General features: G+C 36.2%; 1 protein-coding gene across 3 annotated transcripts in view; it reads left to right on the top strand.

Annotated features, from left to right (window-relative positions):
* Ano3 (anoctamin 3) overlaps positions 1–14,110 on the top strand; it is a 232,220-nt gene that overhangs the window by 113,717 nt on the left and 104,393 nt on the right. For all 3 annotated transcript variants that reach the window (XM_005364062.3, XM_005364063.3, XM_026787772.1), the window contains 3 exons: positions 1,707–1,865; positions 10,777–10,877; positions 13,310–13,354. In XM_005364062.3, coding sequence (XP_005364119.1) covers positions 1,707–1,865; positions 10,777–10,877; positions 13,310–13,354 — 305 coding nt within the window. The remainder of the gene's footprint in view (positions 1–1,706; positions 1,866–10,776; positions 10,878–13,309; positions 13,355–14,110) is intronic.

Raw genomic sequence — 14,110 nt, 5'->3', positions numbered from 1 at the left:
CTGGCTGTTGGTTCAGACTCTGTGAGCTCTTACCCCAGGCTACTTGTTTCTGTGAGTTCCCTTGTGATGATCATGACACCCTGGCTCGTACAATCGTTTTTCTTTCTCTTTTATAGGATTCCCCAAGTTCGACCCAGTGTTTGGCTATGGGTGTCTGCATCTCTTTCCATCAGCTATCGCTGGAAAGGTCTCTGATGACAATTGGGGTAGTCACTAATCTGATTACAGGAAATGGCCAATTCAGTTTACCTATCCAATTGTTAGGAGCCTTAGCTGGGGACATCCTTGGAGATTCATGGGAAGTTTCCCTTGCTTTCTTCAATGGCTTCCTGTCTAGACTGTTTTGGGTTTTTTGTCTTGTTTTGTTGTTTTTGTTTATTTATTTCTGGGGGTGGGCTTGTAAATGTCTTCAATGCCTCTCTTTCTCAACTATGAGTCTGGAGCATTGCTATTACTGCAATGGAAGCTTCCCTGCCCATAACAGCAAGTAGTAACAAAGATCATGGAATTTCACCAGGTTTCCCATGGTTACAGTGACTACAGACATCCACATGGCCTCTAGCTATCCCACAGAAGATGAGCCTCAACATTGTTCCTGGTGACATTATGAATCGTGGATCTCATCATGGCCTCTGGTTGCAGCAGGATCCATGGATACCAACACAGCCCCAGCACAGATAATGAATACCAATATAACCTCTAGAAGCAGCAGAGACTATGGACATCCACATAGCCTTCAGCTGCACGATCTAAGTTGATGGACCTCAGCATGATTAAGATATTTTAAGATGAATCTTGCAAAGAAAATATCTAGCTGAATATCTTCCATTTTATGAAAATAGCTTCTAATATTGGCAACAGCATGTGAGATCCTTCAAACTGCTTTGTGGGTAGGTTTAGGGACTGTACATGTGTATTATAGAGCATCGCCTTGTTTGAAAGAGACTATTTTTGCTGCTGCATTAGCCAAGCTATCTGGCCTTAGATAGTCAGAAGACATTCCAGTCTCTTCCTCCCGTTTCCACACTGGGGCATGTTGGGGTTACTGAGGAATTCATTTCTGTGTCTGACAATCCATACTCAGTTCCCGAGGCTTGCTCAGCAAGCATTTTTACAAACTGAACAACCACCTCCTCAGCATCTTTAACCAGTCTTGATGAGCTAGCTATGAGTTGTAATGGGTGCACTATTTCCATCACTTTGCAGTCGTATCCTCAGAGTAAACATTTCCCGATGTTTGCAATTCAAGAATTATTGCATAGTCTCAGCATTATTGAACAGTGGTTTAGAAAAGCAGAGATTTGTGTATGTCTTAAATAATACATGCTATAATGTTGGTTTCATTTCCTTCAGTCTTGATGTCTTTAACTTTGGAATGTAAGTTGCGAATGAACAAGATAAAGTATGAAAATAATTATATTTGGACATGGTCTGCTCAGTATGGAAGATATGCTAGCTGGTATTTTTACAGAGACTTATAGAATAAGACATACACCAACTCAAGGATCGGCCATCAAACTATAAACCTAATTACGGGCGTGCAAGCCAGTCTTCCATTGTAGATTGTAGACTAGCTTCAATTTTCTTCCTATAGTTTTCAGTAGGCATCTAAAACACACACACATTATTTTCGGGTATTAATTTGTTAATGCCTATAACTAGCATGCATGTTTATCTGACTTACACTGTTAACCAATCTTTTCCAGAATGACATGAATTACATAGCCTCCAGTGGACTTTTATTTAAAGATGGCAAAAAACGAATCGATTATATCCTGGTTTATCGGAAGACAAACATACAGTATGACAAAAGAAACACATTTGAAAAGAACCTGCGAGCAGAAGGCTTGATGTTGGAGAAGGAGGTACAGGCTTTTTCATGATCAGTTTTTTTGACTAATATTCTGGTATAGATACTATCAGTCATACTTTAGCATATATGGTCCATGCCATGGAACTTAATAAAATATACTCATTTTTCCAAATGTAAAATAAATAGATATGTACTGTCCCATTTAAATATGTATTTACTTTTTTCCTCTATGTTTTTCTGTACAGATAAAATAGTTTTTCAAAGGATATGGCAATTTTTGCAGTTTTGAATACCAAATACATAATGATTATGTCCATGTAAACTAGAAAATCCTATCTTAGGAAAGCGAAAAGTGTTGGAGGTTTTTGCCAAGCTGCTGAAACACAAGTTTGATTGTGAGAAGTATGGGCACTGGCCTCAATCATCCTCTTTCTTTTATGCTTTTATGAGTCTTTTCAAAGAACTATTTATTCCTTTCCATCTGGTGAAACAACAAAAGGGTCAAGGTCTATGAAAACAAGAACATAGAAAAGAGGAAATATATACTTTTCATAGTTCTATGATGTTAAAATTGCCACTTTTGTTATTTTAGTTAGCCTATGGTACATTCTGTTTTTTAAACATCTATTTTAATGAATTTTATTATGAGTACCAGTGACTGGGTATGTACACATGAGTGCAGGTGTTGTTGGAGGTGTTGGGTTCCTTGGCCCTGGAATTACAGGCAGTTGTAAACCACACAGCATTGGTGCTGGGAACTGAAATAGTCCTCTGAAAGGACAGTAACCTTTTTTAATCACTGAGGCACCTCTCTAGCTTAAACTAACCAATTTTGAAATGGGCCCATGAAAAATACTGTTAGATCTTAAAATAGTATTAAAAACATAGTGATTGAGCTATATTCCCAAAATCTATGAAAACAGTTATCAGAGAAAGCAGTATAAATAGGTTAAGTTTCATTCCAAAGTGGACTTGCACCACTATTCTCTTTTTAATATTTTATGAAATTATAATATATCACATCGTATCAACTCTTCTCTTTCCTCCATCCAGTCCCTCCCATTCGTCCCTTGCACTGTGTCACATCCATGGCCTCTTTCTCTTTAACTGTTATTATACACTCTCTCTCTCTCTCTCTCACACACACACACACACACACACACACATAAAAACACACACAGCTAAATATATAAATTCAACCTAATAATACAATTTATGGATATATTGGATAATAGTTTAGTACTCCCTAACATGCATTACTCAAAAATTTAATTCTAAAACATGGTTTTGGGATTGAAAAAATGAAAGGGATGGGATCATTATCTCTGAGTCCCAAGCAACATGCTGCTGAATCTTATTAGAAAATTATCCCTACTGCTTGTCCTGGGTTTTTGGAACCCATTCTCTTTGGATGAATACCTTGTTCAGCCTAGATATAGTAGGGAGAGCCTTGGGCTTTCCTAAAGCAATGTGCCTTACCCTCTCTGAGAAGTGGATGAGGGGAAGAGTTGGGGGAGGGTGGAATGAGAGGAGGGGAGGGAGTGGAAACTGGAATTCAATCATATTCATTGTATGTATATGAATATGATCTTGAAGCTGAGCACTTGGTATTAGATAACTAATTGTTGGTTCTTCCCTGAATCACATTTTATCACATTAGAGAAAGACAAACCCCTATTATTAAATAAACAAAGAAATGAAAAGCCAAGAAAATGGATATCAAGGCCAGTGTTCACATTGCTACCCAGACAAATGTCTTTTCCTTTTCAGAATTTCCTAATAGCTGATTTCCTGCTGGCTGCCTCTCAGCATGTTTTATGCACATAAACAAATTATTATTGTATCTACTATGGTCTTAGCTCCTTGACTCTGCAGATTATCAAAACATACAAGTTTAGTCAGCCATTTTATAGCTGGCTAAAATTTCAATATCTTAACAGTTAACTTGTAACTGTTGTGTTTTAACTTGATTTAAAAAATGCTAAGGTAAAAGGAAAATACTGAGGTAATTTTCTTTTTGTGAATTTCACAATTATATTTTTCTTAACAGTTTAATATTTCAATGTATAAATATATGACATTTTCATTATACATTCATCAGTTTCAGAAAGTTAGTGTCTAGAATATACAAAGAACTACAAAAAAGCTAAACTAGGAAATAAACAACCCTATTTTTAAAAATGGGACATAGCAATAGTCCTTCATAGAGTCTTCATTCAGTAACTGATGGGAGCTGATATAGGGATCCATAGTCAAGAACTGGGCTGAGCTCTGGGAGTCAAGTTGAGGAGAGGGGGGAGGGAATATTCTTTATTTTATTTTTTTTATAAAAACAAAACAAACTATCTTTTTTTATTTTACATACCAATCCCAGTTTCCACTCCCTCCCCTCCTCTCATTCCACCTTCCCCCCACCCTTCCCCCCATCTACTTCTCAGAGAGGGTAAGGCACATTGCTTTGGGGAAAGCCCAAGGCTCTCCCTACTATATCTAGGCTGAACAAGGTATTCATCCAAAGAGAATGGGTTCCAAAAACCCAGGACAAGCAGTAGGGATACTTTTAAATGCCGGGCGGTGGTGGCGCACACCTTTAATCCCAGCACTCAGGAGGCAGAGGCAGGCGGATCTCTGTGAGTTCGAGGCCAGCCTGGTCTACAAGAGCTAGTTCCAGGACAGGCACCAAAAACTACAGAGAAACCTTGTCTCAAAAATCAAAAAAAAAAAAAAAAATTAGGAAAGTGTTGCTTGGGACTCAGAGACACTCTTCTGGTACCCTCTGATCCCATCCCTTTCATATTTCATTCCCAAAACCATGTCTTAGAATTAAATTTTTGAGTAATGCATACTAGGAAGTGCTAAACTATTATCCAATGTATCCATAAATAACTGAATTTATTTGTATGTGGTAAAATATTTTAATATGTACAAAACAGCAAAAACACGCTGAATTCACAGTGAGGAGAAGTTTATGCACTGCCAAATGACACAGAACAGGGAGAGCAAAACCCTGATTTTAACTTTTCATCTAATATTCTTCTTATATTACCTGGGACTGTTAACTCAGAATATCTCTACCCTTGGTTACTAAACATATAAACATGTATTTTTTGAAAAAGGACTCCTGTAGAGTGTTTTTATTCACTTAATTTCATTGGGATTTCTACTTCACACAAGTCAGAGCATCCTTCCTAACATCACCTCTTTATTCACTAAGTAATCTTACAAACACCGAACAAGCTTCTAGGGAACCCAATATTTATAGAAGCCCAAACAACTGTGTTTACTGGGTGATACTTGCCTGTGCAGAGACCAGACATATACACCGGGTATCCTAACAGATAAGATCACTGCTTCTCTCTGTTCTATTGGATCTTCTTGGCCAAAGTTCAGATGTTGTTGAGTCTTCTTCCCTATTCCTCCGAATTACTACAAAGAAAAATTCCATAATGCAGTAAAAAGATGGTTATGTTCCGTACGGAAAGGGATGTTTCGTTATTCTTGTGGTCTCTGGTTGTTTACATTGGCACACAGCAAAATCGAACCCTCTGATTCCTGTTATTTTTGGATGGAGGATGTTCCATTCTAGGTTGCATAATTATGGTTTTCTCAACTAACCTTTACTTTTTTTTTCTGATTTAATACACACTAAAGAGCTAGAAAATCTGGGTCAGTAGGTGAATCAAACTACCTATATCATAGGACCTGCTACCTCTGCACACTGTAGCCATTACATCATTAGTATTATTTCCTCTTTGCTCTCTAGCATCTCCCTATTAAAATAAATGTTTTGTTGTTGATTATGAGAATGGTGGAAAATATTTGGGAAAACCCACTCCTCCAGATTTCATATTACTAGCGTTAAAGCTGAAGTGGATGTTTTTATAATTCCCCCTCTGCAAATGCCTCATTAAATTTGATCTGGACAACACTAGAAACTCTGGTTGTGTTTCCAAGAGAGAAGAAAAACCAGGGTGGGGAAGAAAGTGATGTGAAGATGCAAGGAGACAGAATATAGAGAGGGGAGTTTTTAGTTGTTAGTAAATATTAAAAACACATAATAGACTTCATTATGATATCAAATGTGGCTGTTACATCATAATCTAGTTGAGGAGTGTCATATTGCATGTTCACATACCCGGGGATTATAATGGGCAAGTACAGTGAAGAGCAGAGATTCTAAGAGCCCTGTCTACATCACTACTACTACAAAAATCAGCACCCTGCATTCTCCTGCTAAGTAAGAGGCTGAGAAGATAGAATGTAACCTGAGTATATTTTGAAATAAAATCCCATGATGATTAAAAACCCATTGGTAGGAAAATACTCAAAGCTCTCTCAAATATCAAATTCAATGTTTTAAGGTTAATACTATAGAACAGTGGTAGAGCCCTCACATGCCCTGAGTGCTCAGGGATGTTGACTTAGTGACCAGCACCCACCCATTAAATTTTTTCAGTATTATGAACATTTAAAACATTGATTAGCTTTCACAGTTTCTCCTATTAAATGTGATGGACGTTGGGTGCAATTTTTCTTGATAAATATTGAGTTGAAAATATTTAGGGCTTGTTTTGATGAAAGGATAAGCAGTTTTGTAAAAATATTGAAAGTCATAAATTTGCTAGCTAAAATATGGTGGTTAGAAAATCTGCCCATGGTTTATCAATAAATATGCACCAGAGCTAAACACTGAGTCTGGCAGAGAGATCTCAAATAGTCGTTAAACTGCATGCCAGTGTGAACAGGCTCTAGAGGAGAGTGTCATCTAGAGACGCTGTGTATTTAAGGTACATCTTTGTGGACAGGAAGGTGATTTGTCACTGTGAGGTTTGTCTCATAATCCAGTTCATATAAGCAATATACCTTGCTCCCAGTTGTGGAAAATGCCTTGAGAACTCAATACTCTTTCTTTGTTCTATATCCGAATCATACAAAATAACTTTGTGAAAACAAAATTTATAAGTCTCCTCTTCACCTGGGAGTAAATGTTCTTCCCCTTGGGAATTTTGGGTGGAATAATTAAGTAAAAATGAGAAGTGTGAAAGTTGTGGGCGTTTTGTTCCTCTGAGAGGCCTCCTCTCAGTGGAGGTGAGCAGAATAGATCCAGATTGGCAGTTCGTGCTTCTAAAGAGGAAGGTGATTTCTCCCCCTGACAGCACCATCCTGTCACCAATAGCATCACCTAAACTGCTACCAGCAGAGAAGGAAGCCAGTTGTCTTTTGTGTTGTCAAATGGTGGCAAAACAAAGAGAAATTAAGTTGAGAAGTAATAAACAGCATTGATTCATCCTGGTGAAAAACAATCTCTCATTGTGTATATACATTTAAAGCTAAGGCATGAAAATGAGATACATTTTCGCTGTGTGCGCTTAGCCTGGCATTTTACCCAGATATGGTCGTCACTGCCATGCAAAAACCCTCCTTCCAAAGCATCCCTTTATTTTAGCTGATTAGATTATTTCACATCAAGAGCTTGACAGCAATGAATTAAGAACCTGCACGAGGCAAACTGTTCTCAGTGCTATTTTGGATCCTGACACAGTGCCCCACTGCAGAAAATGAGACTCTGCCATTTCCTGTTTTCCTTCTCTTGTTCAGGTGTAAGTTAGACAAAATATAGGCTCAAAATGGAGAGATGGCTCAGAGGTTAAGAGCACTGACTGCTCTTCCAAAGGTCCTGAGTTCAATTCCCAGCAACCACAAAAGAATAAATAAATAAATAAATAAATAAATAAATAAATAAATAAATAAAAAAATAATTAAATAACTTAGCTAACCAGGCATGGTGGAACACATTCTCAGTCTCAGCTCTCAGGAAGCTGTGACAGAAGCATTGTGATTTAAAGGCCAGCTGGGTCTACACAACTAGTTCCAAACAGATCCAGGTGACATAGTAAGATCCTATATGAAAATAATTGAGCATAATAATAACAAAATAACGAAGCTCACAGTAGCAATACATAAAACGATGCATCTTTTCAGTGCATCGTCAGTGAATCGGATATAGAATTAGATGCATGGACATACATGCCATTTGGCTTCTCTTGTAGCACACAGTAGGGAAACACTATAGAAAAGAGGAAATTGCCATTAGCGTTAGACAATGAGTGTGATGGAAATGGTGTAAATTAAGACAGCAGTGGTATGCTGTCTATCAATGGAGCCGTTTTTAAATCTCTTCCTCATCTAACATTTATACAAAAACATTTTGTTTTTAGAGTTTATATTATATACACACACACACACACACACACACACACACATATATATATATCCAGAGAAAAATATTTATCTATTTAACATATATTTTGATTCAAATCTTTATACATCAGTTGCCTTGGTGTGAATTTTGATTTTTGTTTGTTTTTTATTTCTGTTTTTTTTTTTTGCTTTTAATTTTGAATTTGCTTACTAATTGTGAGTTGTTCCTGACAAAGGTCTTCCTCAAACTAACATTTATGCAAATACAATTTTGGTTTTAGAGTTTATAGTCAATATACTTTACCAGAGAAAAAATATTTATCTATTTAACATATATTTTGATTCAAATCTCTGTACATAAGTTGCCTTGGTGTGAATTTTGATTTTTGTTTGTTTTATTGTTGCTTTTAATTTTGAATTTGTTTACCAGTCTTGAGTTGTTCCTGACTTTATGCTTATATTACCACAAATTCTGGAAACAAAGATGTTCAAAATTAAGATACAAGCTCCATCACAGAGAAACTAGGTAGTTACTTACAGAGGAGCAAAAGGAAAGACCGATCCTGGGGATGCTTTGCAGTTCACCTTTGTTTTAAACATCTGATTTGAGATGAATATTGTCACCTAACAGCCACACCTGGTCAGGAGCAGGTACTTTACACAGACAGTCAATAACTTCCCTCCTTCAACTCAGAGACAAGAGCCTTTCATTTTTCTTCGGGCAAAAAAATATTGAGATTCAGAGGGCTAACTTATTATCCAAATGTTATAGAGATAGCATAGGGTACAGATGGACTATGTTGCTGAGTATCTGGGACCTAAACATCATGCCAAAGGGGTAGTCAAGATGGAAGGAATGTAAGTTGTGCTCTGCAAGGGAAAGACTGGCTGATAAAATTAAATTAGCAAAAACCTTAAAATCTAAACTAAACTCAAGTTTATTAACACTTGAGAATAACTACATATAGATAAGGACAAAATGTATAATAGAATATGAAATGTGTCTTCCCCTTGTTCTGGGTGGGAATCCTTTAAGTGGAAGGCCTAAGTTCTCAGTTTTAAATTTGTATTTACTTATTTATTTTTATTTTGCTGCATAGTGCTGAGGTTCAAATACAGATCTGGAACATGCTAAGCCTGCCCTCATTAGTTCTATGGGAGTTCTAGCTGCAAAAGTTTTTGTTATTGCTATCATGCTTACATAGAAACCTTTCTATTAAGTCTGAAAGAGTCATTATCAAGAGCCTGAAAATGTCAAAATGATAACCGTCTCTTTTACCTTCATCAATAACAGGTATCTATAGGAATTCGAAATATGCTTAAGTACTCATTTGAATGAATAAGTAGTGCTTGTAACAATTGTATATAGTTTGCAACACTAATAGATTCACGCGTATGTTTGTGTGTATAAAATGATAATATTTATAGAAGAGAAAGGGTCTTGAATTTGAAATGCAGGGGTGCCAAAGGAGTTGGATGGGGAAAGGACTGTTGTAAACTTTAAATGCATGAAATTCTCAAAAACTAACTTAAAAACTATGGCCGTCTTCCCAAGAATAGGTAATATGTTTAGTACAGGACTAAATGTATAGACCTATAGAAGCGTAGCATGCTATGTCCACCTCTGGCACAGCTACAAATTTCAGAATATTTACCTTTAAATAGTCACAAGCACCTTCAGCAGAAAAGCTGCTTCAGAAATTGTGCTGTCATGAGAGTGTCTTTTGTTGTTTGTCCTGGGGCGATTTTCACAGTGCCATCCCTTCAGTAAGTTCATAAATCTAACAAGCCATCATGTCAAGGGCATCTTATAATTTCAGCAACTCATTTTCCTCAGAATAAAATCACTGTACCCAGAAAATAGTTAGAGGATTAAAAATTTCTTCAAAATAAATGTGGCAATAAAATAAGTGGATTAATTGGGTAATAACTCCGGATGATTTTCAGTGTTTTATGCTCTCTCTGAATGACAGAGAGGGTCTTGATTGTTTGACATGAAGAATAGCTTGAAACTCTTCCTTGTCTTATAACTTCTCTGAATGGGGAATAGAGATTTTTAATAATGTTTAATATAAGAAAATTAATAAATGGGTTGCGATATCTATTTCCTATACACAATAACTGAGCAAGGACCCACTAGTCCTTGTACTTGGTAAGCAACTGTGACATCACATTTTTGGGAAAGGGAAGACTTTGAGGATCTGCCATCAAGAAGATTCAGATTTATCCTTTCAAGTGGCTGAGCCTGGGAGAATACATAGAGGGGTGTGAACAGAGAAGTTTGTTGTTGATTTGATGAGGAGAAGTGAAAACAAAGTTCTTTTATGCAGGCAGAGATAAGTGCAATGCCTATTCATGGGTCCCGTGTTTCCTTCTAGCTGAGCTATCACGTTCTGTGTGGGAATTCTGACTCTGTGTTATCAAAAGACTAGTTTGTGATTAAGAACCTTTTTTATGGATGTCCATCAGCTTTCAAACCAACTTTGAATTTCACTTGAAGGCATTTTCCTACAAACAACTTACAGACACTTTTGTATTTAGGAAGTTTATGGGATATCTACATTTACATTTCGTAATGGCATTGAATATTTAAAAATTTTTTTATCAAGAATTTTTGACAATATAATTTCCCTTTATATAAGTAAGAATGATCCTTGCATAACAACAGACAGAAATGCTTCTCTCTTCAAGAAAAAAGTTGTGGTAGAATGTCAGCAGTTCTGATTGTAAATGATGGTGCCTCTCTGCTAATTCCTTTCCAGCCAGCTGTTGCAAACCCCGATATCATGTTTATTAAAATTCATATTCCTTGGGACACACTGTGCAAGTATGCAGAGAGGTTGAACATCAGGGTGCCCTTCAGGTACTTTTATATGTTATTTCATTTTCTCTCATTATTACTAGGATGACTCTGTCTTTTGTAACACCTAACAGCAGTAAATGTGGTCCTTTATTCAAAAAATAATTATTTCTCTTTTAAATTTTAAACTATATTATACAGTTTTTTCCTAAATTGCTGGACATATAATATCATTTCAAGATAGACTTGCCTAGAGATAGGTAACATAATTATTTTCAGATTTTAACTTGAAGTAATTCCCAAGATCAATCCTCATTTCTATTTCATGTGAGTGTAATATAACTCGGATAATGGTTAGCAGGGATTGTTTTTCAGATCAGGTCATCCAGGACAGTTTCTGAGCTCTGGCCTCAATATCAATCAGTAAGTGATAAGAATAGATCACCTTCTTTCAAGGATTTTCAGTCCTTCTATTGGGCAAAGAAATAAATATATTGGCCTAGCTTGAGCATCTCCTATTTGATGTAGAATATACCAGGTCCTCATCATGTCACACTGTAGCTTTTACGGTGCACACTCTATACACCGAGTGTTAACTCAGTTGACAATAAGATTGTTTCCATAAATGTGCAGTTAAACAGATCCCATCAGATGCTAACAAGGAGTAAAAGAAAGGTTCAGGAAAAAAAGAAATTGTAAGTAAATTACCCTAGTAAGCGAAAATGAACACTGAGCTCAATTAAAAAATATCATGACAATTTCCTGTAACATATTGGAGAGGTGATGCTGATGCAGGTGTCTTCAGGCAACTAAAACATCTCAAGTCTCAAAAGATAATAGCCTCAGCTATCATGCAGAAACAAACAGTTAAACATTATTTACATAAAATTTCCGTTAGGAATTTATCTAGAAATGATTTTAAATGTACATAAGGATGTCTGAAAGTTAGATTCAAATAATATGCCATTTTTATAACTTTGTATATCCACACAGTACTTTATATTATAAGTATAATGGAACATTTAGAATATAGACAGACTACGCATAAAATCACCATTGGCATATTAATTAGCAAACGCACATAGCCTTTTTAAGAAAAATATTTTTATTTTGAATGAATTATTCATTCTAAACTATCCATGAAAATATTTACTTGTGAGACATTAACACTCCACGAAGAAAAGCTACAATTTGGATCATCAAGATGCCTCAGCAGATAAGGGCACTGGATCTGATTTTGACCTCTAGTACCCACATGGTGGAAAAAAAAGCCTTCCTTCTGACCTCCATATGGGTGCTACCTAGCACCTACAGGCTTGCACACACAACTATAAATAAATAAGTGTAAATCTATTTTAAAATTAAAAGGAGAAACAATAGCCTGCAAATTTCCAATCATTACTAATATATGCATGCCTTTTAAACTTTTGTCTATGCTTGAAAAAATGAAGGAAGATATTTGAAATGCAAATTTAGTTAGACGAAGCAAGTCTTGAAATATTATATCTGAATTTAGTGTTGGAATATGGCGAGAACATTTTAAATATTTCCAAAGACTATGGTGTATGTTTCACTTTAGAAAAAAACAAACCCAGCTGCTGAAAATATATAAAGTTTATTTACTAGATTGGCTTCCATGATACAGTCTAGGCAGTCCAACAATGACTGTCACACATTGAAGACCTGGCAGACGGTCAATCCATAAGACATGGGACCTCAGCAGTCCCAAGCTGGTGCTTCAAGCCTGGAAGATTCCTGGAGAACTACTGGTATTCACTCCACATTGGCAGCCTGCAGAAGCTGGGTTCTGATGTCTGTGGAGGATAGCAGCAGGAGCAGCAGTATTAACAGCACAGATGAACTTACCGCTGGGGAGGTGAAGGCAAACAGGCAAAAAGCAAAGTTTCTTTCTCCCATATGCTTTTGTTTGTGCTCCCTTGGCTTCTACTTTAATTCCTACCTGTGGTTTTCTGCCTTGTGTTCTTGCCCCATTTTTCCTCAGTGATGAAATATTACAAGGAACTTTAAGATTAAACGAACCTTCTCTTCCCATGTTCCTATTTGCTCAGTGTTTTTCAAAACAACAGACAATCAAATTAGGACAATTGCATATGTGTTTAAAAAAAATGATTGGATTGATGACTTTATATAGCATGTAAAGATATAATTCAGTTAATAAGTACTGAGTTACAGAAGACAGAGTTTCAAATAATTAAAAACAATGTATCGAAAGTAACCTATGTAACATGTTTTGTTATACTTTGTTATATTTCTTATATATTTTTGTTAAATTATCATTATTATTATTACTATACCTAGATTAAAGGCATATATATTTATTAGCCTTCACATTATATTGTAATGATTTAATTTTAAATGCCTTAATTTTCTAAGTATATAAAAATGATGTGTCGACACACTTAACATCGCTGTTGAATACTGTCACTTTCTGGTTTAACTGTATTTTTTTAGATGATTTTACTTTTTTTTTTCAGAAAAAAATGTTACTACACTGATCAGAAGAACAAATCAATGAGCAGGTTAGTGAATGATTTACAATTTTATTACCAATTTATCATTTATAAAAGCAAAAAGAACACATTAGATTATCCATGTCTCCAATTATAAAAGTTAGGAAGAAAATTATGTTGATTTCTTGAAAGAGTATTTTTTTAATTTAACATAATGTCTTTATTGAATTCTTGGCAATTTCACATCATGCATCGTAATTCCGCTCACCTCCCAGTCCCTCAGTATTCTCCCTTCACAGGTGCAGCATTCTTTCTAAAAGAAAAAATTTAAAAACCCAATCCAAAACAAAACAAGCAAACAGAAAAAAAAGGAAAAGAGCAACCAAAACAAAACAAACAAATAAAAAAAAACTCTTTTAATCCTCCATTTTTCCACCACTCCAATACTTCTTCATTAATACAAATGGCATTGGGAGTCTCTGTGTGACACAGTTCACCCTTTTGTCCAAGCAGCTTTATTTGCAAATATTCATTGCAAGGAGACATTAGTCTGGTTTAATGCCTCTGGTTTCTAGTACACTATCATCAATGAATCCTCACCAAATCCCCTCTCAGATATATCATGGTTGTCCCAAGTGCTGGAACCCCTTCGGTAGCATTTCACAGCACCAGACCCTTCACGAGCTCCAGCAGGTCCTAGATGGGGTAGATGTAAAGCTGGGCCAACCCCAGATCTGTCTGTGGGCTTGGGGGGTAGTTGAGTTGATCAGTCCAAGATACTGGAGCCACCCCTCTCAGGTAAGAGAAGGATCTAGCTCCCCTAAG

Source organism: Microtus ochrogaster (assembly GCF_000317375.1).
Source record: "Microtus ochrogaster isolate Prairie Vole_2 chromosome 14 unlocalized genomic scaffold, MicOch1.0 chr14_random_1, whole genome shotgun sequence".
Taxonomy (NCBI): Eukaryota; Metazoa; Chordata; class Mammalia; order Rodentia; family Cricetidae; genus Microtus; species Microtus ochrogaster.
This window is presented reverse-complemented; position numbering and strand designations above follow the sequence as displayed.